This window comes from Eriocheir sinensis, chromosome 8, assembly GCF_024679095.1.
Source record: "Eriocheir sinensis breed Jianghai 21 chromosome 8, ASM2467909v1, whole genome shotgun sequence".
NCBI lineage: Eukaryota > Metazoa > Arthropoda > Malacostraca > Decapoda > Varunidae > Eriocheir > Eriocheir sinensis.
In genome coordinates this window covers 23,333,317-23,358,882 of record NC_066516.1, presented here as the reverse complement: position 1 = coordinate 23,358,882, position 25,566 = coordinate 23,333,317, and the positions used below count along the sequence as shown (strand labels likewise).

Genomic DNA, 25,566 nt, shown 5'->3' with positions numbered 1-25,566 from the left:
ATTCCTCTTCTTTTGAAATAGTTTGTTATACAAAGAAATGGTAGGGAAAAGACTTATAAAGTTTATCACTTGAATGGATGACAAAGTAAAGATAGTGATTAACTCCTGCATTAGAGAGTTGGATAGTATAGAGATGGACTTCATTGAAGAATTCTGCAGTAAGGCAACAGGAGTTTTGGAGGCATGTTTTCTATACCCTCTATATTTTCTATATCCTCTCTGGCCTCAACTCTCAGAAGGCTTATGGACCTGATGGAGTGCCTCCTATTGTCCTTAACCCTTTCCATCCGTGACGCAGATGTCGGCGTCACAGTATGGAAAGGGTCAAGAGGAAATGGAAGAGGATTAATCCTCTTCTAATCCTCTCAATCCTCCTGTAAATTCCTTTTAATCCTCTTCCATTTTCTCTTAAGAGGTTTAGAAAAGGATTAAGAGGAAATGGAAGAGGATTAAGATGTTTAGAAGAGGACTAACCCTTTCCATACGGTGACACCGTCGGCGTCGCCAGAGTGAAAGGGTTAAAAACTGTGCCTCCGTGCTGACACCATGCCTGGTCAAACTCTTTTGTCTCTGCCTATCAACATCTACCTTTCCTTTCTGCTGGAAGTACGCCTTCATACAGCCTGTGCTTAATAAGGGTGACTTCCAATCCCTCAAACTAATGCCCAATAGCTTTACTTTCCTGTCTGTCTAAAGCTTTTGAATCAATCCTTAACCGGAAGATTCAAAAGCATCTTTCCACTTCAGACCTTCTATCTGATTGCCAGTATGGGTTCTGCAAGGGGTGTTCTACTGGCGATCTTCTTGCTCTCTTAACTGACTCTTGGTCATCCTCTCTTAGCCATTTCGGTGAAACTTTCTCTGTTGCGCTAGACATATCGAAAGCTTTTGATAAAGTCTGGCACAACTCTTTGCTTTCTAAACTGCCCTCTTATGGTTTCTATCCTTCTCTCTGTTCCTTTATCTCCAGTTTCCTTTCCTGCCGTTCTATCTCTGCTGTGGTAGACAGTCACTGTTCTTCCCCTAAACCTATCAACAGTGGTGTTCCACAGGGCTCTGTCCTATCACCCACTCTCTTCCTGTTATTCATCAATGATCTTCTTTCCATAACAAACTGTCCTATCCACTCATACGCTGACGACTCCACTCTGCATAATTCAACTTCTTTCGACAGAAGATCCTCTCAACAGGAATTACAAGACTCCAGACTGGAGGCTGCAGAACGCTTAACCTCAGACCTTGCTATAAATTCCGATTGGGGTAAAAGGAACCTTGTGTCCTTCAATGCCTCAAAAACCCAATTTCTCCACCTATCAACTCGACACAATCTTCCAAACACCTATCCCCTATTCTTCAACAACACTCTGCTGTCACCTTCTTCAACACTAAATATCCTCGGTCAATCCTTACCTCAAAATCTTAACTGGAAACTTCACATCTCCTCTCTTACTAAATCAGCTTCCTCGAGGTTGGGTGTTCTGTATCGTCTCCGCCAGTTCTTCTTCCCTGTACAGATGCTTTCCATATATAAGGGCCTTGTCCTCCCTCGTATGTAGTATGCATCTCACGTGTGGGGGGGCTCCACTCACACTGCTCTCCTGGACAGAGTGGAGTCTAAGGCTCTTCGTCTCATCTACCCTTCTCCTCTTACTGACTGCCTTCTACCTCTTAAATTCTGCCGCCATGTTGCATCTCTTTCTATCTTCTATCGATATTTTAATGCTGACTGCTCTTCTGAACTTGCAAACTGCATGCCTCCCCCCCTCCCGCGTCCCCGCTGCACACGACTTTCTACTCATGCTCATTCCTATACTGTCCAAACCCCTTATGCAAGAGTTAGCCAGCATCTCCATTCTTTCATCCCCTTCACTGGTAAACTCTGGAACAGCCTTCCTTTGTCTGTATTTCCTCCTGCCTATGACTTGACTTCTTTCAAGAAGAGTGTATCAAGACACCTCTCCATCCGAAATTGACCTCTCTTTTGGCCACTCTGTACTAATCTCTATATGAGAGCAACAGTTAGCAGGCTTTTTTTTTACATCTTTTTGTTGCCCTTGAGTTGCTTTCTGTGCTGTAAAAAAAAAAAAAAAAAAAATAATAATTTCAAATAGTCTGTTGTGGCGTTGGCTTCCGCGGGTCCTCTCCTCCACTCTGCTCTGTCACACAGTCCCATTATCTATTTTTTCCTATCATATGTTATCTATAGTTAACATATGAGAGATGGATGTTGGGACTGTGTGGCAGAGCAGAGTGAAGGTAAGGATCCATGGAATCCAATGCCTCAACGGATTATTTGAAATTGTTTGACTATAGTAAGATTTGAAAAGCAGTGACCTTGGAAATAGTTAGAATAAAGAGCAAGGGAATGAACATTGTAGTAGACATGGAGAGATTGATGACAATCTGTCAAAGGAGAGTCTATAAGACAAATGTCATCAAATTCTACTCAGTTTAGAAATGTTTTGTGAGTGGAGCTGCCCAGACACATGGTACTGGCTGGCTGAGCCAGATATGGTGGCAGCATTTGTCATGGATAAAATTGTCTGTTACTGGTAATTAATAGCACAAAGAGACACAAAGGCTTGGCCTCTCCATGTAAACAAATTTCACAGTGGCCATCTGGCCTGGGTGCAGTTGAGCTGGTCATTGTGGATAATTTGGCAGTTACCCACAGACCATTTATTCATTAATTTCTTTTTATTTTTTTATTTTATACACTAATTGAGTATCCGCCATTTTGGACAACCCATCCAACTCATTAGTCCATGAAAGTTTGGGTCCACTAGAGAGAGAGAGTATGGTATAGAGATGCTGTGCAGATTTTGCACAGTTCTCATTATTAGTGTAACATTAAAGTGTATGCTAAAAAAAAATCTCCCTCAACAGTTAATCCCATCGTCTCACAATGTGTGAGCCAGCTTCTAAGGCGTATCAATAAGTCCGTCAAGTTGGACCGCTGGGAGAGGGGTCTCCAGAGGTTTGCACATTCCTACTCACATCAAGATGGTTGGGAATTGGAACGTTTTGGCTTCAAGAAAGCCAAATTGGAAGTTAAGATTCGTGTTATAAAGGTATGATAAGAATGTTGGAAAAATACTATTTATAAAATTACTTAATTTTTTGTGTATATTGATTGATTCATCATAATTGTTAATTCTTTTTAGATTGGTAGGATGTGTTATTCCCTATCATTATGGGAGTAAATATGGATAGATCAGCATATAAACAATAGATTGGAGAAGATATTTAATTTTTTTCTTCAGGTATTCATTTTCAAAGAATGCCAAACAAAGCTACATCTACTGCTTGATTTATTTGTTTTGGAGTTTGTAAGCTTAGAGGAAGATGACATGATAATATAGACAGTATCCCATGTTTTAGCTATTTTGATAAATTTAATAAGCCTATGTCAGGCTATTAAAAATTTTGCACCTATTATTTTTCTCTTATTTTGCATTTTCTTCATTTTTGTAGGCTCTCCTTGAGGCTCAGTTTGATTTGTACAAAAGCTTCAAGGATAAGGTTAATGCACTTGGTGCAAATGAACTTCGTCTACAACCATGTGGACGAGACAAGAAGGGTGTTTCCTACTGGTGCCAACTGGATGAGTGTGCCAACCTGCGGATTTATTCTGATGACCAGGATGAAGAGACCTGGACCCTTGTAGCCAGGTAAGGCACAGGACACTGGAAAACTTTGAAGATCAGAGGTCAGCTGATAGTGGACTAAATGTCTGATTAGGTGCATGCTGCTCCAGACGATATCTGAGTAACTGATACTAATATAAACTTTTTTCTTTTAATGTTTCAAGCATGGATAGATACCAAGAACTTGATAGTTTTGCAGTCATTTGGGCAGTGTACTTTGACTTTTAATTCATTTTAATGATACCTTCATGTTTAACACAATTGGCTTATTGTCTTAAAACTAATTTTCAGCCAGTACTAATGTTTTATTTTTTTCCTCTCAATTTCTCTCTTCAGTACAAGGGAGGAATTAGTGACTCTGATTGCAGAACTGGAGTCAGAGTCTCCACCAGGAGCCAGTAGAGAAATGTCTGTAGAGGGTAGTCATAGTGGCACTGTTACACCCATGGGGCTGAGCGAAGCCCCAACACCTGTGGACAGTAAAGCCCCCACCCCTGTTGCCAGTGGTCGAACTTCACCTGTTATTGACACAGGTCAAGACAAAGATAATGATAAAAAAGACAAATTAGAAGAGCAAAAGCTGTTGGCAAAAGAAGAGTTGGAGGCCATACAGAAAATGGAAGTCAAAGAGGAGGTGACAAATATGGAGATCGAAACTAGAACAGAGTGTAAGCCAGAAAAAGAGAAAGAGATGCCAGAAGGGGCAGTAAAAGTAGCAGTTGAAGTATCTCAGCCTGAAGTCTCTAAACACAAAGATGAAACTGGAACCAGTGAAAAGGTAGCCAGTGGCATCCCTGGCAAATGTAGCATTATACCTGTACAAAACTCAGAGGAGGTAAAAGAGAAACAAATTTTGAAAGATAACTCTGAGAAAAAGGACAACAGATCAGTAGAAAATTCTGATGAGCCAATACAGAAACGAGTTAAGAAAGATGACATGAAGGCTCCAGAGGTCAAAGTAACGGATGAAGGAAGAGGCACATTAAAGGCTGAAGGCAGAGAAAGCAAAGAAGTTAAGCAGTTGGCAGAGGAAAAAGCAGGGGACAAAAGGGAAGTACAAAAACTAGGGAAAGTAGATGAGGAAAAGGTTGTAAAGGAAGAAGTGAATAAAGAAGAGACTACAGCAGCAAAAGAAATAAAAGACACCAACGAAAACAAAGAAAAATTAGATAATCAAGTACGTACAAAAATCAGTGAAAAAGAAGCAGCTACAACAGAGACAGAAGATATGACTAGAAGACCAAAGGACACTCATGAGAAAATCAGTGAGGTCAAGGGTAAATTAGAGAAAGTTGCCCCAGAGAACAAGGACAAAGAAGCATCAGTCAGCCACGAAAAAGCAGAAGACATAAAGGATGGTAATGAATTGAAGAACAAAGATAAAGATGAACACAAAGAAACTCAAAAGAGCAAAGATGAATCCAAGGAAAAAGAGCCAAGAAGCAGCATGCGGGAGGAGCACCAGGGTAAGGGTGTCGCAGCAGGAAGTGTGAAGGCAGAGGTCTTGCCGCCTCAGAAAGAACAACAGCAAGAACAGAAAAAGTCGTCCTCTACTGAAAAGACGGCAGAGACCACACAAAAGATGGCAAAGAAGACAGATTTATCAACCACAGAAAGGAAGGGTGATGCAATAACCACACAAAAGAAAGCAGATTCATCAACCACAGAAAAGAAGGCAGATACAGTGGTCACAGAAAAGAAGGCAGATTCAGTGGCCACAGAAAAGAAGGCAGAAGTAATGACAGAAAAGAAGGCAGAAGTAGTGACAACAGAAAAGACAGCAGATGTATCAACCACAGAAAAGCAGACAGGTGCAATAACCACTCAAAAGAAAGTGGACTTACCAACCACGGAAAAAAAGGGTGAAGTAACAACCACAGAAAAGAAGGCAGAAGGAATGACCATAGAAAAGAAGGCAGATTTATTGACTACAGAAAAGAAGGTTGAAGTAGCAACCACAGAAAAGAAAGCAGGTGTAACACCCACAGCAAAGAAGGCAGAAATAACCACCACAGAAAGAAAGACAGAAGTAATGACCACAGACAGGAAAGCAGATGTAGCACCAACAGAAAAGAAGATGGATGCAATGGCCACAGAAAAGAAGCCTGATGTAACAGCAACAGAAAAGAAAGCAGATGCACTGACCACAGAAAAGAAAGTAGATGTAGCACCCATGGAGAAAAGGACAGATGTACCAACCACAGAAAAGAAGGGATCTTTAGCAACCACAGAAAAGAAAGGATCTCTAACCATCGAAAAGAAGGCAGATGTGCCATCTACAGAAAGGAAGGCAACCACTGAAAAGAAGGCAAATGTACCATCTACAGAAAAGAAGGCAGATGTGCCATCTACAGAAAAGAAGGCAGATGTGCCAACCATAGAAAGGAAGGCAACCACCGAAAAGAAGGCAGATGTGCCAACTACAGAAAAGAAGGAAGTAGTAAGCACAGAAAAGAAGGCAGATGTGCCAGCAGAAAAGAAGAAAGAAGTGCCAACCACAGAAAAGAAGGCAGATCTACCAGCCACCGTAAAGAAGTTAGATGTAACAACAACAGAAAAGAAACCGGATGCACCAGCCACAGAAAAGAAGCCAGGTGCAACGACAACAGAGAAGAAGGCAGATGTATCAATCACAGAAAAGAAGCCAGATGTACCAGCCACAGAAAAGAAGCCAGATATGATGACAACAGAGAAGAAGGCAGATGTATCAATCACAGAAAAGAAGCCAGATGTACCTGCCACAGAAAAGAAGCCAGATGTAATGACAACAGAGAAGAAGGCAGATGTATCAGTCACAGATAAGAAGCCAGATGTACCAACCACAGAAAAGAAGCTGGTTGTAATGACAACAGAGAAGAAGGCAGATGTATCAGCCACAGAAAAGAAGCCAGATGTAATGACATCAGAGAAGAAGGCAGATGTACCAATCACAGAAAAGAAGCCAGATGTACCAGCCATAGAAAAGAAGATGGGTGCATTGGTCACAGAAAAGAAGGCAGAAGCTACAGCATCCAGTAAGAAGGATGAAAGTGTCCCAGAACCCATGGATGTAGATGATACTACTAAGGCACTATGCCAGGACATTGCTGCTAAGAAGACCATGCTTGTACGTGAAAGAGGGTCTTCACAAGAAGGCCCTGAAAACAAGGAGCGGCCTAAACTTGGAGTAATCGAAAGAATTGAAACCAAGAAGAAAGAAAGTGTTTGGGACAAGCTAAACAAGATGAAGGAAAAGGGGGAGGCAAAAGTTGAAGACACAGGAGAAAAGAAGACAGACAGTTCTAGCTTACCTGTCAGCACAGAAAAACAGCCAAAAGAGAAACAAGAGAACACCAATCCCAAAAGTGAAGCATCATCAAAGCCACCCACCAGTGTCCCCGTGTTCCAGCGTGCTTGGGAGGACAAAGCCACAGATAAACCAGCTTCTGTGGCCCCAAAGCAGCAACATGCCCCAAAGTTGATGAGCATTGAATCCTTAGTTGGTCCTGTGAAACCACCTGGCTCTTCCCTTTCTCCTCACGTCCCAGCTGTCATTCGATCCTCCTCGGGAGGGTTACCATCTCTTACAAAGGATGACACTGTTGAACCACCACAGAAGAAGTTTAAATTTTCTGATATGTCTTCTCTTGAATCTCACTCTGAATCTCATGGATCAGACTCCAAACCTACCCAGAAGATCCCTCCTCCCGATCCCCCACCTCTGCTCTCATCACAGACTTCTAAGGAAGGAAAGAGTTACACTACACAAGAAAGTGAAAAGGTTGGTAAACCAGAGAGTCAGCCTGGTGAGAAGGTAGCACTTTCCAAAGATGGTGATGCAAAGACATCAGTTCAGTCAAAAAGTCATGGACAAGACGTACCACCCAAGGTAAGTTGCAAACCTGGGGATGGTGAAAACAAAGATGCTACCAAAAGTCATTCTAGTGTTGATAAGCTACAGGGAAGCACAGACATAAATAAAGGCAAAAGTGGAGATGTTAGCACCACTAAAGAAACATCAAAAATAGACACCAGCAATGTTTCAAATACTAATGAAGCCAAGGAGAATGAAAGAAAATCTTCTGTGAAGAATTCTAGTGAAAAGTCTCCACAGGATCCAAAAGAGGACTCTTCCAGCGCAACAATTGAAGAACCAGTTATGCTGATTAAAGGTGATGGAGAAGGGGCAATGTGTGAGGCAGGGAATGAGGCACTTTTAACACACGACACATGTCCTTCGGGGACACGGCCTTGGTGGGAGCACTTTAGTGAAAATAATAGCACCACAAAAAATTTAGTAGGTGAGGCAGTTGAGGAAGAGGTCATGTATTTCTGGGGGGAGGGCACAGGAGCTGAATGTGAAGCTGGAAACAATGGTGATGAAACAGAATCCAATACAGAAACAAGCAAACAAGGGGAGGGTGCAGGGAGTGGGGGTGCCATCACAAATGACAGTCAGAGAAATACTTCTACTGCTGATCTTAAGCCTTCAAAAGAAATGGAGGGTATAAAGTCTGATGGGGAAATGAAAACAGTGGATGGGGTGTGTGAAGGGGACGAGGCCAAAGTAAATGGCCTCAGGACTGTGGAGTCAGTTGAGAAAACAAGTGATAAAACTACATTGCCAGAGGTGCGATCAGAAGTGCTTGGTGATAATAAACATGCCAGTGTTAATGGGAAGAAGGTCAGTGAAGAAAATAATGTACGTGTTGAACAGCCTGATGGACTGCCGGTGAAATCAAGTGAAAGTTGTGAGAAAAAGCAGACACAGGAGGTAGAAAAGAAAGAAAGTACCGAGGAAAATCCGAGTGACAATGTAGAGCAGGACACTGAAAGGTGCAGTTCTAATGTGGGTGATGATGCAAAAGCAGAAGGGGAGAAAGTTAAATCAAATTCAAACAAAAAGGAAAGTGGGAAGACCAAACAGAAATCTGTAAAGAAGAAGGAGTTTGAAAAAACTGAAGAAGGAATGGAAGAAGAGGAGGAGGTAGATGAGGAAGAGGAGGTGGATGAAGAGGAGGAAGTGGAGGGGGAAGAGGAGGAGGAGGGAGAGGATGAAGAAGAGGAAGATGAAGAGGAGGAGGAGTCAGGAGAGGAGGGGGAGGAAAGGAAGGAAAGAGGGACAAAGAGCAAAAGGAGACTTAAAGGAAGACATGAGTCATCTCATGGAAAGAAACGAGGTCAACATGATTCTGCAGCTACTAAGAAGGGAACTAAAAAAAGGGGTCGGGGCCGTCCACACAAGAGAAGTAAAGTACAGCAGGAAAGTGAAGATGAGGGGGATGATGAGGAAAATGATCTTGGTCTTGAAGAAAGTTATGAGCAGCTAGAGGAGGGAGAGGATTCAAGCCACACTGGACCCCCTGCAAAGAAGCGACGGCAGCGAGGCAAGGGCAGCACAGCAAGGCCGCTGCCTGATGGTGAGTCACACACAGGCACGGGGGTATGGCTTGTGCCATCCTGAACTGTATGGTTCATCTTGTACTTAACCCATGAGGTCCATAATCATATTAATCACCCTATGTTTATCAAGAAATTACTATTGGTATAAATTGTTACCTTACAATATAATCACTGACAACTCTAAAGTAGTCTGGGTAGCAGTTTTGATGGAGAGATGATTGGAGTTCATTTTATAGGGTTCCACAGTGCTGAAACCTGCAAAGCCAACGGTCAACCCTAACCTTGTGCATATAAGATACATGGGGATTTTATGAGAAAAATAAATGCATGGGCGATGGAAAAATAAACTCATGATGGTAAGATGTAAGAAGATATATAAATCCTAATATATATGGAAGAGAATGTTTAACTTTGATGAAAGGAATATATGTAAAATGTGTTTTGTTGCAGCTCCGAGGCAAAAGTCTGCCCGTATTGCCAAGATCCGGGAGAAAGAGGAGCAAGAGAGAAGAGAGCTGGAAGCAATTCGCCTGAAGCAGTTGGCCGAGGAGAATCGTTTGCGTGAGATCAAGAAGAAGGCCCGAGAGGAGAGGAGGGTAAGATTAACTTTATACATCTGAGTTTGAGGAAGTTGTAGTAAGGATCATCATCACACCACTCCCATGATATTTCCCTTTAATGTAGATGTATCATTATACAACTTGAAGGAGCTGCCCTGTATAGGGCCACCACCCTCTTGCAAACTCTTTATGTTCCTGTTCTAAAAATACTGTTAAGTTACCAGACTAATTAGCTATTTACTGGTCTTTGTACATAAAATGACAGTTGTAATAACTTGTAGTAAAAGTAAGCTAAGGTAAAATTGGGTGCATTCGCTATAGCTGCGTGTGGCTGCGGTGCTCATTTCTAAACTGTTGGCCCATTGAGTCTGTGATGGGGAAAAACCCATTACCTTGGGACACGGGCCGATGTGAAGTCCAGAATTGCCACAGTTTACCTTTCCCAGGTTTCCCTAGGTACCCATTTATCGACCAGTCCAAAATGGAGGATGATCAGCTGGGTGAGCTGTACTCCGACTGACTGGGCTGGGCTTCGAACTAGGCCCTGCAGAGTTGTAGCCAGGCATGCTAACTACTAATTATTGCAAAAATCTAGTATAAATAAAGTGGTGTCCTACCCATCACCATTAACCATAAGGTATAATTTCTCAGTGTTTTGAAACAAATACATTGTTGGAGTGAAAGGTGTGTGAAGGTCACACTCTGACGTTGATTGAGAGAGTGTGAGTTGGAAAGTGTGTTTATTGTCACAGTTAGATGCAGTCTGAATATATCTGTTTACACTAAACTTTTGTGCCATTATTTCTCGTTCGGAACGTGTCACCATTCATAAACAATTTGGATTTGTCCACATTCATAAGACCATTAAGTATTTTGTATCATTCAATCAATTTTCCTTGGAAGTGATGTTTCTCGAGAGAACAGGTAAAGTGTTGAGAGTCTTTCATTGTAAGGTTTGTTGAGCAAGGAAGAGATCATCTTTGTTGCCCTATGGTGAACACCTAATTTAGCAAGTTCCTTTGTTTAGTGGGGAGACCAAAATTGTACCACATATTCCAAGTAGGGTCTGACTAAACTACTGTACAGAGAGAGAGAGAGAGGTTTGGTGGCAGATATTTGCAGCACTTTCTAACTTTTCCAGAGGTGTTTAGTATTAATGTATTTATACTTCTCATTTTCCAGTCTTTGAGGGAGATGAAGAAGGGCCGACGTGAGAAAAAAGAGAAGAAGGTAAGAATGCAGTGATAATGAATTTAGATAATTAGTTGAAAAAAAAGCCATGCTATACCATCTATAAATAATGACATTCCTGTATTAACTTTACTTAACATTACCAGGACAGGGAAAAGAAGAAACGAAAAAAGAAAAAGCGTGGAAAAAAGAAGAAAACTCCTAGTGACCCATGGGCCCACTCTTCCACTTCCTCAAGGTAAGGGTGCTCTAGAATCCCTAAATGAACACCATGTAGACTTTAAATGTCAAGCATAGGATGAGTAGATAAAGTCAAGGATATGTGCCTTAGCTGAGCATTTCATTGGTTCTCAACTCCATCACTGCAGCCCTTGAGCCTGTGGTGGGTGAGAGCCATTTACTGTGGGACACTGGGCCATTGTGACATTCAGGTTACCACAATTTACTTTCCCTAAGTTTCCCTAGGTGCCCACTTATTGACCTCCCAGAAGGGGAAGATGAATGGCTGGGTGGGCTTTGGCTGGGATCTGTAAATTTGTAGCTAGTCATGATATCCACTGCACCAGGAAAGTGCATGAGTGATTAGAGAGTCATGGGTGATATATGTGATGTACATTTGGGACAGCATAAGCTATGAAGGTTTTAACATAAAAATATCTTATGTTTCTGTGACGTGTGGGGGAAGGCTGCCTCAGGCCACTGTCCAGTCAGCAACGAGCTTACAAAAGTAGCCTAGGATCCAGTTGCAAGCTACAAATAGACAGAGTACAGTTGAATAGATATAAGTAATAATTATCATATATGTAAAAAAATGTTAACATTTAGCTCTAGTTCAGAGGAGGAAGAGGAAGATCTGGATGATGAAGAGGAAGAAGATGAGAAGCTGATATTCAAGAGCGACCATGAATTCTCCCCGGAGTCAGATATTGAGGAGGATGCACAGCCCATTAAGAGAGCACGAACAGCTAAGAAATGTTAGAACTGTTTTTTTTACATATCTTCTAACTTCTTGTTAGAAGTTAACTTTTTAACCTGTCTTCTAACATAGGCTTCTTGATGATATTTTTTTTCTTCATGCAGCAGGTAGTCAATATTATATTCATTACTACATGCTGCCTCGTCCAGACTGAACTTGAACTGAAACTACTTAATTGACTAGCTTATTGAGATTCAATTCTGAATTTTTCATCAAATTCAGAAATTATGCCAAAATTGTTTGACCTAGATGGATTGTGATACAGAAAGTATCATATACCATCAGCAACTATGCTTGTTTTTTTCCCCCAATTTATACTTCTTTCCTGCCTTTACAGGGTGGTGCTTACAAAGCACTACTGACACTTGAATTGCTTACATATATAATTCTTGGTGTTTAAGCATTAACTTTTTGAGGCACTTCACACTTAGACACCTGCTTTCCAGCATGAACTTCACCATGACTTTTTATAACACTTTAGTCTGATGCACATCTATAATGCAGAGCCCCCACCGACCAATTAACACCAATTCAGTGATTCCTAGTACAGGTAACTCGATTTACGCGAGTTTGGTTTACGCGTTTTTTAAATAACGCGGGGTCCAAAATCCAAATAAATGTTTAATTTACACGTTTTTTCACTTATACGCGATATTTTATGGAGTGGCCACCAGATGTCTCACGCAACTGGACTCACACGGCGCCGTGGCCACACAGCTGAGCTCAGTTCTTCCTGTGCGCCACTTGAACAACAATACAGTACCCATGCTGCCACGCTACTCAACAATAGGGGTGGGCAGGTACCGGTACCAGTACCGGTACTAACGGTACCAGCTATATAGTACAGTACCGGTACCAGACTGCTTGGTACCGGTACCAATACCAGCCAGTCACTCATGGTGTCCCTCATTTCTTCCTCACACGAGTGAGGCTGAGTGCCTGAGTGGATATCTCTGTGATATGGATAGTCTCTCTCTCTCTCTCTCTCTCTCTCTCCCCACACACACACACACACACACACACACACACACACTGAATGAAGTGAATATCTATTTTTCGATAGAAACCTACCTCTTGTTTGAATTACATTGTTTTTGTTTTACGCGACCTCTTCAAGGACACAATACTCGTGTAAATCAAGAGTTACCTGTATACCTTTCACCATCTTGGACTTCAGCCTCTCCAAGGCAAAGCTTCTATTGCTGTGTACTTACACCCCCCCTTGACACAGGTCAAGTGTGACGACCAGGTAACTACAGTTTACCATTCGCATAAGTCGCCAGGTACTACCATGACCAACCTATAAGGGAGGATGAACAACTGGGCTGAGTGCCCCTGGTGGGGATCGTACCTGTAGTTAGGCGTGCCAACCTTTATGCCGTGGAGGCACCATGCATTTGTAGCAAATTTTGTAAAGTCTGAACTGGATGATCCTTCCTCAGACATTCTTTTGTTTATCATTATAGGCATCATAGTATTTTATGTCAACTTACCTGAGACCATTTTGACTTCCACCTTGTTCACAGAAAATGGGGTTGCTGATGAAAAGTAAACAGCATGCCAGAATTTTTATCATTGATTTGCCCGTATGAAAATTGTTTACAATTATGAAAGAATATGGAGTCAATGAAGTGGACTTGGAGTAAACTTTGCTTTGTGGATGTAAAACCTTAAAGCATGGACTATCAAAAAAGTTAATGGAAAAAAGTGGAAATACCATGGTTAGAAAAAGCTGTAGGATTGAGAATGTTAGGAATGAGGTGTATGAGAGATCCAGAAGACCTGTAACAAATTAATGAATAGAAAGTGTCTTTAGTTGACAGGTCCCCACTTTGAGTTAACTATGCAAGTTACTAAAAGTGATGTTTTAGTAAAATTGAGATATGGGAAATCTGTTTGTAAAGTTACAATTCCAAGCTCTTTTAGACCATAATTTTTTACCTATTCATTTCAGTAACTAGTGAGAGTGAGGTTGAAGAGGAAGGTGCTGAAGAAGAGGAGGAAGATGAGGATGAGACTCAGTGCACTAAATGTGGCCATGATGACCATCCTGAGACTATCTTATTGTGTGACAACTGTGATGCTGGCTGGCACTTGTCTTGTCTGAGACCCCCCCTCCTCAGTGTACCAGAGGGAGACTGGATCTGCCCAACTTGTGAACATGTAAGATCTCACAGTTTCAAGTTTCAATTTCACATTGTTTCTCTTAAATTTCTGAATTGGCTGACTCCAAATGTCCTAGCACATATAGATTATGAAAGTACAAACAGACCTCGGTTATTTAACAGTTCTCTTTTCGAACAAATCGGTTCCTGAACATATTTTTTGACCGAAAATTGCACTAGTTTTTTAATGAAATATTGGTTCACGAACAAGCTAAATGGTAACAGCCATTGATCTGGATAAATGAAAGCAGTTGGCCAGTGATACTGTTTCTGAGGCATGGCATTTGCATGAGGATTTGATAAAGAACATCCCTGGCACTTGTTAAATAGCTTTCATTTGGGGGTCAGGAATGGATTAATTCATTTTACATTATGTTGTATGGGAAAATTAGTTTTGGTTTACACTTTACAGACAAATCAATTTAAGAACAACATTTAGGAACAAATTAAGTTCGAAGACTGAGGTTTCACTGTAATTTAATATGGAGGCTGCTTGAAATATTGGTTACAGAGATTTTACCCATTTATCCAGACTGAGGTCTAGGTAAACTGGACAGCCAAGGTTTTATTACTCAGATTAATCTGATTAGAATTACTTTTATTATATCACCATTTCATTAGATCAACCTTTTGCTTGTAGTAATTGTAGTGTAAGACATTTTTACTTTACCAACAGGTACAACTTGTGAACAAGCTACGAGCCCTACTGCAGGAATTTGACGAGTGCCAGAAGAGAGCACAGAATGAGGAGCTGCGGCGACAGAGGCTTGCATATGTCAATGTTTCCCTTTCAAATGTAATAAGTGATGGGAAGAAAAAGAAAAAGAAGCATCGAGGTGAAGGAGAAGAATTTGACGATGATGACGATGAAGAGTCGGATTCTGACTCTGACAGTGATGTATGTAGTCAGTTTTTATATCTTAATGGTTATGGAAATGATTTATTTTTGAGTGAGTTGCATATAAGATGTTAATATTTTGATATTGAAACTCTTGGTACTACCTCAAGCCACAGCATTTGCCACAAACCCAAAGTCAACGCTTGACATATTGAAACATATTGCTTGATGTGAAATAAATGGAGGTGTCTGAGACTAGAAAAGTAATTTGTTTATGATAGTTCATTTGCTTTATATGTTTGGTATGTCACATGTCATGATGTGCATTTATTTTTTTTCTCCCAGGGCTCTGATAGTGACAGTGATGACAGCAGTGATTCCTCAAGTCAGTCATCATCAGACTCTACAGCTCCCTTGTACACCTTAAGAGCTCGCAGTTCACGCACTCTGAAAGAGCAGGTCGAAAACTTTGATGAAATGATCAATGAAGCAATACGGGTGAGTCTTAACAACTAGATTACTTGGCATGTCCTTGTTATAAGGATTATTTTAAGAATAAAATGTAAGTCTTGTCCATTGTTATTTTTTGCTATTATACATTCCTTCACTGTAAATTAGTTTTGTCATATCAGGACAGGTTTCCCTTCATTTAGTAAAAGTTTTATTGTTAACTTTATTATCTGGACTGGTATATCAGTAGTTTTGGCAGTTTTGTGATGGGGTATCATTTAAGGTGGGCAGCCAATCAAGTGATTATGCATACACTAGTCAAAGCCCTGCAGTACTGGAATTGGTGTCAGGGTAGAGGTAAGGTGAAGTTGGGGACATGCTCTAAAGCTGCATGTGGCCTCGGTGCTCATCCCTGTCACATTGGCCATCATCAGACTACAGCTCCCTTGTACACCTTAAGAGCAAGAGCGAAAGCAAAAAGAAGCCATATGCCAGGCCTGCATTTTCGTAGCTAGGCATGCTAACCACTGCACCATGTCATGCAAGGCATGACTGCAACCCTGTAACTGGTTTGATCACACATATGCACAATACCTCATATTCAGGGATTGAATTTATATGAGATTTTTATATTGCAAAAATTTAATGCTTGGTGACCCACTTGGAGTCAGCCCCAGGGTTAGGAACCTCTGCTTTAGATGGAGAACCTGTTGTTGGCAAGGGTTTGATGTATATTGAACTGCTAAGTCAGAGCTCATTTGTATTGTTCTATTTTTAATTTATTTCAGTTAGGATGCTGCTGTTAAATATATTCATATTCTGAAGGTAGTTTTATCTTTTTTTCCAGGATGAAATGGAGGCTGCAGCTGGTGCAGGGAATGCTGGTAGAGGTAAAGACATTGAAAACATCATACAGGCTAATGAGGAAGAGTTGGCAGAGCAAAATGAAAATCCTTTTGAAGAGGAGGAAGAACCTGAAGAATTGAATAAAAATAAAGAAGACCTTACTCCTCAAGCAACAAGAGAAGAATGTGAAGGGAAGAGGGAAAGAGAAGGGGATGAGGATGAGGATGAAGAGGGGGTTAGTCCTAAGAGAAAGAAGCCCAAACCAACAGAGGAAGGCAGTGGTGATGATGCCAACTACAAAGTCAGTGAAGAGGTATGAGTAATGTTTTCTTGATTTGTATAAAACTTATTTTCATGATACAGCAAAACCCCTTGTAACTGGCAGCTGCAGGGATTCAGAGGTGCTGGATAAGCAGAAATCCTGATACTTTGGGTATATTCCCAAAGTTCCCCAGTAAATTTCATTCAGCCAAACATGTATACACATGTACTATACGCTTAGAAATGCATCTCCTGACTGTAAGTATGTATGTGATTAATGGATGTTGTTTGACCTGTTAGCCATGCAACGCTATGCATTGCCACCAGCAGTCCAGTAGTGGGCGTGGGACTGCCCCTGCAATATCAACAGCAATGGTGCCAACAAGTCTTGCCAAAATGACACTGGGGTTAAGAGTACAGGAGCTGCCTTGCATAGCCCAACTGGCCTCTTGCAGACTCCTTACGTTCTCATGTTTTTATGGATGCAGGGCAGCCCTATGTACAGTTGACTCATTAGCCATACAACTCCTGCAGGTGGGATGGTGAGTCCAATGGAACAGTGGATCAGCTGAGTACAACAATGATGGCTTCTCACAAACAGCTCCGTCAATATTCCCTTAACAGACTCAGCTGCTCTTACAGGTGACCCTTTACTGGCAACAGCAATCATAGCTGAACACAACACAAAATGTAAGAAGATGTGGCAGATGTGACATTGGCCACACTCATCAAGTATGGTGACCCCTTTGTTTACACTGTCCAGCTGACCGCACATCCTCCTCCGGTTAACACCTCAGTACGGCTCGGTCTTGGTCTCGGCTTGGGTGCCTTGCCAATGCCACCATTTAGGCAAAAGTTGCCAGTGCCACTGCTGCTGCCATCACAAAGGCAATCCCAGTCCACTAATGGACCAACAACAACGTTACACAATGCTGCGTGGCTATTGGCTTTGCTGTACACAGGACAGGCCTTCTTTGGAGGTGGAGGAAGTGTAACATGGGTATTTCAAATCTCACACCCATCTGACAACAATTTATTAACAATTTTTCTTGCAACTTTTTCAGTCTGACTGATCAAAGTTTTGCCAGATATTTGGGTTTCTCAATAGTCAGGGTTTTACTGTACTATTAGCTTGTTCCTTGCTAAACAAAGAGAGGATGCCTAGTGGGTAAAACTATTGTTTATGTATGATAATGTAACTATTTTGCATAATAATATTGAAATTATTAACATGAATCATAATTGATTAGAAAATGTCACCAACAATAAATTAGTGATAAATTATGAAGGCACAAGTTCAAAGATACTTCATTACTCCTGCAGGATCAAGGGGACTCTGATTCAGAGGAAGATATTAAAATATCAAGAAGACAGCGGCAGCAGATGTTGAACATATCAGTCAAGAAGAGGCGAAGGCTTACTGACTTAGATGCTGAGGATGACGATGATGCCAGTGATGAAGATTTTATGAACTCCAGGTGAGTTGTTCTGTATTGGTTATCTGTTCAAGGGTCTGATGCCTGCCTGCATTAAGAGATGTAGAGACGAAGAACAAAAGCCATCCATAAGGCAATACCGTGCCCATAATCTGTGTTGGGATGTATAATCTCTGAGACAAATGTTGTTAGACAATTAACAAAAAAATGTTAGAAATTTTGGCATATATGAAATAAACAACGATTTTGACATGTAAACAACACATGTATGACCACCTCCCAAATCAAGACCAAGACCAAGTGTGGGTTCAGGACTGCCCTGTGCTCCCATGGCACATGGCACTAATTCATTATGGAGACATTTTCCATTGATAATGGACAGTATCCAAACTAAAGGGCTCCCTCCAGTTGAGGGAAGTACAGGTAACTCTCAATTTACGCGAGTAATGTGTCCATGAAGAGGTCGCGTGAATCAAAAACAATGTAAATCAAACAAGAGCTAGGTTTCTGTTGAAAAATAAATATTCACTTCATTTAGTGGAGAGAGAGAGAGAGAGAGAGAGAGAGAGAGAGAGAGAGAGAGAGAGAGAGAGAGAGAGAGAGAGAGAGAGAGAGAGAGAGAGAGAGAATATCTATATCACCGAAATATCCACTCAGGCACTCAGTCTCAGCCTCACTCTTGTGAGGAAGAAATGAGGGACACCATGAGCGACTGGCTAGTATTGCTATCGGTACCGAGCAGTCTGGTACCGGTACCATACTGTATAGCTGGTACCGTTATTACCGGTACTGGTACCGGTTGTTGAGTAGCGTGGCAGCGTGGGTACTGTATTGTTGTTCAAGTGGCGCACGGGAAGAACTGAGCTCAGCTGTGTGGCTGTGTGAGTCCAGTTGCGTGAGACATATGGTGGCCACTCCATAAAATATCGCGTATAAGTGGAAAAAGTGTAAATTAAACATTTATTTGGATTTTGGACCCCGTGTTATTTTAAAAACGCGTAAACCAAACTCGCGTAAGTCGAGAGTTACCTGTACCCTGTTCAGGATGCTACAAACCTCAGCTAGTAGAAATTGTGTGAATTAGTTTGAATTAGTTTTTGTCACAGCATGGTTTTGCCCCTCACCCTCAGAATATTCCTTTACCATAGATAGTTTTTACTAGATTTTTTCATAATTTGTCAGATAAAACAGTCTCCATGGAAACTATTGGGAAAATCTTTGAAACTAAATATACAACAGCAAATTAAAAATAAATGTGATAATGCTCTGAGATTAATTGCAAGTGTTTAGATTGCAACAACTGTTTTGTTGAGTGTATCACTAAATCACATGAACACTGTTAGCATAAACACTTTGGATGAGTTTTTTGTAGAATATAAGTATGGTGTATCAAGATGTATCTCAAGAGGGATTTTTGAATGTGTGTGCCTACAAAGCTTCCAGGGTTGTATACTTGATCCTACATTGAAGTACCCTGTGATCACTGGCAATTTGGGAGTTTGTGAATGCTCCAATTGGAGCTTGAAATACATACTGGAACAATTTTGATAGTCGAGGACAAGAGTACCCCTGTGTCTTCGTTGAAATCATGGTTTGAATTAATATTTGAATATACTCTAAAGCAAAAAGAGTAATGTAATATAAGAGGAAATTACATGATGAAAATGCATGGTCCTTTTGCCTACATGGTTAAGTATCAGAACAATAGTTATACCTTTGTGTCTCTTAACCCTTTCCTTGCTAAACGCTCGCAGCGAGCACTAGCGTAACTTGCCGGTGGTGCTAAACGCTCGCTGCAAGCTCCAGTCGCACTAAAATTTCCCGCGTATGAAAGTGTTCCAACATTATTTCTCACCCCACAGCATTGCCAATTTGATGGGTTTTCCACAAAATTTTGTGGAAAATCATATCAGCCTAGTGTGGAAAATCTGCGGATGAGCAACCAGTTGTTGTTGTTGACCAATTTAGCGGCATTTTGGCATAGCTTAACCTGTCACATGACTGATATTTTTACCAAATAGTTGTAAATTTTGCAGTTGGCAATACTGCCCTGCCAGCACCCCATCATCAAGAAATCTACTCAGTTGTTGCCTTACGGCTGACCGTCGCGCACATATAAATGGACATCTTCATAGGCAACACCCTTGAACGTGCCTGTACGTTCACAGGAGAGACTTACATTACTGAATCTTATAGATCTTGGCCTCCTCTTTCTAATGGTGTTTTTGTTTATTTAGCTGTGATGAATAGTTTTTGAGACACAGAGGTTAAAAGAGCGAGCACTAGCGTCACTTGCTGGTGGTGCTAAAAGCTCACTGCGAGTGCCAGTCGCACTCACAGCAAAAAACACCCCCTGAACATGCCTGTACGTTTGCAAGAGAGGCGTATATAAACGAATCTTATATTCAGTGTTTTATTTACTATTTTACAAAGTGTCATTTCCTTCAACAGTGAAGATGAAGATGATGAAACAGAGGAATCCCTGGACTCTTCCTCCTCCATCTCCACTGAACTGGAGAGTGACGACTCTGACGTGGTAGATATGAAACGTCGACGAAGCAGTCGCTATGAGAATTTACCATTGAGACGATCAGCACGTAACAGAAGAAGCCGCCCTGGAGATGAAGGTACGTTTATGTACTTACTTTGGTTACTTGGCCAAATATGCAAGCTGACATTCATTCATTTATTTATTTTTTGCAATATATGGTAACAGGATCAAATTTTGTTTTCTGACTTGCAGACAGTGATAATGAGGAACGAATTTATAAAAAACAGAAGAACAAAAAGAAGAAAAAGCGAAGACACAGCTCAAGTGAAGAGGAAGAAGAAAGTTCAGACAGTGATGGAAGTTTCCAAAAGAAGAAAAAAGTGTAAGTCATGCAGTTTTTTCTTGACATGTATTTGTTAAAAAATTAAGATAACAGTTGTTCATTTAGGAAAATTTAGCTGCTTTTCAGTATACTTGGGGAGGTATTCCAAGACATAATATGATTGGAAGACAAGATACATGTGACAGTTTGTAAATCTCCTTTGCCTTAACTGTACTCTTATATGTATTGATTTTCATGATCCTTGGACACCTACTTCAAGGAAATCATTACTGTGTAAGTTGTGCCTCTTTAAACCCAACAGTAACTGCATGCAACAATAGCTGCATGCAAGGATCTTCCAAATATTTATTTTATCTCATCCATCCTATTGTATTTCAGGAGACGAAGAAAGAAACCACCTTCAAAACTAAAAGGAAAAAAGGGCATCAAAGGTAGAGGTGGAAAGAAAGTGTCTAAGGCCAAACCCAAGCCCAAGAAACAGACAGATGGAGATGGTGAAGAAAATAAGAAGCCCTCTAAGCCAAGAGTAAGTTAGGAGCTGAAGCCAGCTTTTTTTATATGTTTAGTTTTATAAATATTTACACCATTATCCCAATTCTGAAGAAACAGGAATTGATTCTTCAAATTAAGCATCAAGTGATTAAATGTTATCTACTGCAGTAAAGCATGTAATATTAGCATCATTCAAAGTGACAGTAACTAGAAGTCATTCTTATCAATGACTAATCTATCTGGTCACTAATCTGAAGTGTCATGTGTTTTGAAGTTGCCAAATTCAGATGACAAACATTTATTTATTTATTTATTTATTTTGACTAATCATACTCATTTTCATCACAGATTAAATATGCAAAACCTCCAAAAGCTAAGCCAGAGGATGGTGAAGAGGAAGTGGCACAACGCAGGGTAACGCGTGGAAGACAAGTCAACTATTACGATGCTCTCATGATGTCTGATGAAACAGAGGAGGAGGAGGTAGGAGATACTGCTATTTATCATATTTACTTTTTATGTGAAAATTGTTTTGCAGCTTGTCATAAACAACACTAGTATTTTCCATGACACTGTATCATCTCACTGCAGACATTGCTTCTCACAATTGTTTCGTTCATATGCATCTAGTGCCTCTAGTTATCATTCCATCACAAGACATAAACCTCCCAAGCATTATCATTAGTATCCACTATCCATCATGCGCCTCTAGTTCTCTATTTTAATGTAAACTTTCCTTAAGCTTCATCACACCATCTGGTGAATGGCCTTCTTGTTTGTCTTTTTCTAACATTTATTTCCCATTTTCTTTCTCTTTTTGTCCATCTGCTTTCCTGTCTCTTACATTTGTGGCCTGACCATTGCCATTTCTTGTTTTTAAGTGCCTTTAATATGTTGTCAACTTCTGTGTGTTCTCTTGTCTATTAACAGTTTTCTTATCCACTATAGTGATTCCCAGTATTGATTTCTGCATACTTCTTTTGGCACTTCTCTATTTCCTTTCAATAGACAAGGTCAGTATTGATGTCTCTGATCCACATGTCATGATGGGGAGAAAGCATTGATTGAAAATCCTTTGTTTTGAGTACCATGGTAGAGAGCCTCTCAGTTCAGTGTAGGTGACCTTTTTTTTTTTTTTTGTTTTTTTTTTTAGCTACCATTTTTTCTCAAGTTAATTATACTTTCATGTTTCTACATTTCTGCATTAGTAGTTTAGTTTCTGAAGACAGTTTGACAGGTTACAGTGATTTTATTTTATTTGTTTTGTAAATTTCTGCAATGTTATGATTTTCTTATTTGTCACAGGCAACATTTCTGTTTATGGATGCTGACCAGAAACTCAGATTTTCTCTCATGTAGATTTATTTAGTTTGTGAGTGTCTTTCTTATCTGTTATTTTTTTCCTCTCAGGTTTATCTTGATTTGACATCTAACAATTCTATGGTCACTTTAGTCCATTCACTAAAGCTGGTTCCCTACCAGCAGTGGCTGGATCCCTGGCTGAGTATGTGAGGATGCCGCTTATTGGCAGTTGGCGGGTGGGGTGTCTGACGTCTCCCTTGCCCAACACAATGAAGTAGTTTCAGAAAATATTAATTTTTCTGTACTTGGTTTATCTCTTACACATGGTAGGCAAATTTTGTTGACATGATTGGATTGAGCAGTGATTGTACTACTCTTAATGTGTATTTTAGAACTTGATAGGGTAAAGTAATACAGTAATTATGGTGAGGAGAAGTCAGAGAGTAACATTGCATGTGTTTACAACTTCTTACATGTCCCACCTTGTCTCCTCTGATATTACACTCTACCTAAAATCTGAAAACACCATCGTCTTCAGGAGAATTCTATGCAGAAAACAAACATTTTATTTTAAAATTGGTTCCATACTGGTTGCAAATACCAATAATAAGTAAAAAGATGTATAAACATTTAATGTTATTCTCTGATTTCCAGTCACCATAATTACTTTACTTTTTATCGGCGTCGTGCCCGTTGTGGCGCAGGAAAGTGTTTTAGTGGCACCATCTTTACTTTTCAGCATTTTCCATTTTAGACCCCTAGTTGCATAATATAAATTGTTGGGGGGTTGTTGAAGGGTCATGGAATGCTGATCTAGCACAGTTTTTGTGCTATTAACATTTCTTTACCCATTGAGCTATACTTGTGCTATAATTGTACAATTACTGCTTAATCCAATGGTGTCAACAAAATTTATGTATCTTATTTAACAGATGAGCTAAGTAGAGAAATATGAATATTTTTCAAAGATAGTCTAGTGTGTTGGGCGATGGGACGTCACACGTCCCGCCCTCCAGCAGCCCATCAACAGCGCGCTTACCTACTAAGCCAGAAACTAGAAATCCAGTTCAAGTGCATGGACTTTACTAACATCTACTTTGTCAAAGACACATTTTTCATTATGTATTGCTTGTTTGTCAGGATATAGTCACTAACTTGTTTCTTCAGAGGGGAATTTCCATCTCCACTTTCAGCACATCTCATTGTTAGAACATATTCAACATCTTCAATTTTCAGGAAAGTTGACTAGGCTCTTGTGTGACTTTTTCCCCCAATTAAAATCAATTATATATACCTTCAAAAAAGAAATGGTAGGCAAAATGTATCTCATGATGAAGGGGCAAGCAGAATTTAAAATGATGTGGCCATAAATGTCCCCAGGTCAGACCCTACTTTTGATGAAGACCTAAAAAGGTATCTTGATAGCTCTTCCAATTTTTTCTTCATCAATTTCTGCAACATTATCAGTCTTCATCATCCATCCATCTCTAAAACTCGCCTTCTCTTCCTAGCCAAAACACATGTTTCTGAGGCAGTAGAATTGGGTAGAATCTGTACTTTTTTTTTATTTTTTTATTTTTTTTATTATTATTAGAAAAGGCTTTGTGTTAGAGGGTTTTGTTCATCTGTAAACTATGGTAAGTTACCTGCCAGTAAGTCACTGCATGCCTGGGCTTTGTCATAGCCCAAGGCTTGTTTGAGTCCTGTTAGTGTCACTTCCACATCTTCTGTCTTAACAGTCACTGGCAAAACACCTAGTAACTCTGTAAAGACCACAGTTTTGGCACAAACAAGGTATATTCCTTTGCATAAACCAAGCCTCGTTTAACACTGATTGACCACCATTATTTTCTTTCTTTTTTTAGTTTTCCTAACTTTTATTTTCACTGCAAGTTCAACATCTTAAGTTATTTTTTCTCAGCATTGGGGAAAATTGAAGAGGGCCCAGTGGACAGCATCATGGGGAATTGGGGAGCTCCCAGGATGATTGACATTGGGTCAAGAGTGAAATAGCTGTGCCGGGAGAGAAATTTATAGATTACCAACTCATTCTTCAAGCATAAGGATGCCCACAAATATACATTGGTACTGAGAGAGTAGGGCACAAGTAAAGGATGTAATTAACTATTTCCTTGTGGTGTGACATGATTGAACAGCATGATATAATAGGTATCAGAGGGCTAAGTCCCTGAACATAAGAAGACCACATGACTTCTATATAAAGCCAGAGGGTGCATTAGGGAAAATGAGCAACATCAGTAGGGGGTGACTGTTTTGACTGATGAATGCTGAATTCCGTCAAGTAAAGATAAAAGTGGTGTGCCATGACTGACACTTCATTCCAGTGTGCCAAGCATTGACATTGTTTATGGTGGCTGTTTCTGTTATATTATTATTATTATTGTCATTATTATTATTATTATTATTATTATTATTATTATTATTATTATTATTTTAATTATTATTATTTTACTGCTGTTGCAGTTGTGTTCATGGTAGAGGAAGCAGAAATGCTGAGTAACACCTGATAAAGTGATGAGGAAGCAGATACAAGGTTTCCATAACTTAAAAAAAAAAAAAAAAAAAAAAAATAAGGCTTCCTTGGTGACAAGTTGCTACCAGATGCATATTTTGGACAAGAGTTTCTGAGAACTGTGACATCATTTCTTCAGTTGACTGTACATCTCAAATATAATTAGAGTCTGTTCTTTTAGTAAATTCAGAGAAGGGCCTCCTTAGTTGAAGTTTTGTATGGGAATATGAATGTAGAGCCATTGTAGGAAAATATATAATGAAAAGTTACCTATTGCTTACACAGCCAAAGAAGAAGTGGAGAGGGAAAGTTATGAAGGGTGAGCGAGTGCCAACTGAAAGCAGCGAGTATGAAGCTTCTGATGATGAGAGGATGAAGCGCCGAGGTGTTAGTGGAGGACTTGGACGAGGCAAAGTTATGAAGGGTGAAGAAGAAGGTAAACTTGTCTTTTTCATTCATTCTCAAATTTATGTATGTTATTGGTAAGGTAAATTTACATGCTTTGCAAAAAGTCTGCCTCAAGTTACTTGCTCTTTTGCATGTTTTTGGCATACTGTGAATTCTGGCATTGAATATTCTTATTTCATCAGGCAAAATTATTTTGATAATGGAAAGTAATACAAGGACTGAATAAACCCACATATAACTGTGCC

General features: G+C 40.2%; 1 protein-coding gene across 3 annotated transcripts in view; it reads left to right on the top strand.

Moving 5' to 3' along the window:
- LOC126995710 (remodeling and spacing factor 1-like) overlaps positions 1–25,566 on the top strand; it is a 30,268-nt gene that overhangs the window by 2,666 nt on the left and 2,036 nt on the right. Inside the window, exons 2-19 of one of the 3 annotated variants that reach the window (XM_050855531.1) lie at positions 2,887–3,071; positions 3,475–3,671; positions 3,984–9,046; positions 9,480–9,625; positions 10,772–10,819; positions 10,927–11,018; positions 11,606–11,754; positions 13,711–13,919; positions 14,598–14,819; positions 15,105–15,257; positions 16,057–16,368; positions 17,640–17,794; positions 20,204–20,379; positions 20,496–20,625; positions 20,965–21,112; positions 21,427–21,561; positions 24,302–24,465; positions 25,199–25,346. In XM_050855531.1, the coding sequence (XP_050711488.1) occupies positions 2,887–3,071; positions 3,475–3,671; positions 3,984–9,046; positions 9,480–9,625; positions 10,772–10,819; positions 10,927–11,018; positions 11,606–11,754; positions 13,711–13,919; positions 14,598–14,819; positions 15,105–15,257; positions 16,057–16,368; positions 17,640–17,794; positions 20,204–20,379; positions 20,496–20,625; positions 20,965–21,112; positions 21,427–21,561; positions 24,302–24,367 (7,586 nt within the window). In that variant the 3' untranslated portion in view covers positions 24,368–24,465; positions 25,199–25,346. Of the gene's footprint in view, positions 1–2,886; positions 3,072–3,474; positions 3,672–3,983; positions 9,047–9,479; positions 9,626–10,771; positions 10,820–10,926; positions 11,019–11,605; positions 11,755–13,710; positions 13,920–14,597; positions 14,820–15,104; positions 15,258–16,056; positions 16,369–17,639; positions 17,795–20,203; positions 20,380–20,495; positions 20,626–20,964; positions 21,113–21,426; positions 21,562–24,301; positions 24,466–25,198; positions 25,350–25,566 lie in introns of those variants that run through there. The other 2 variants (XM_050855530.1, XM_050855529.1) reach the window with 2 other exon arrangements.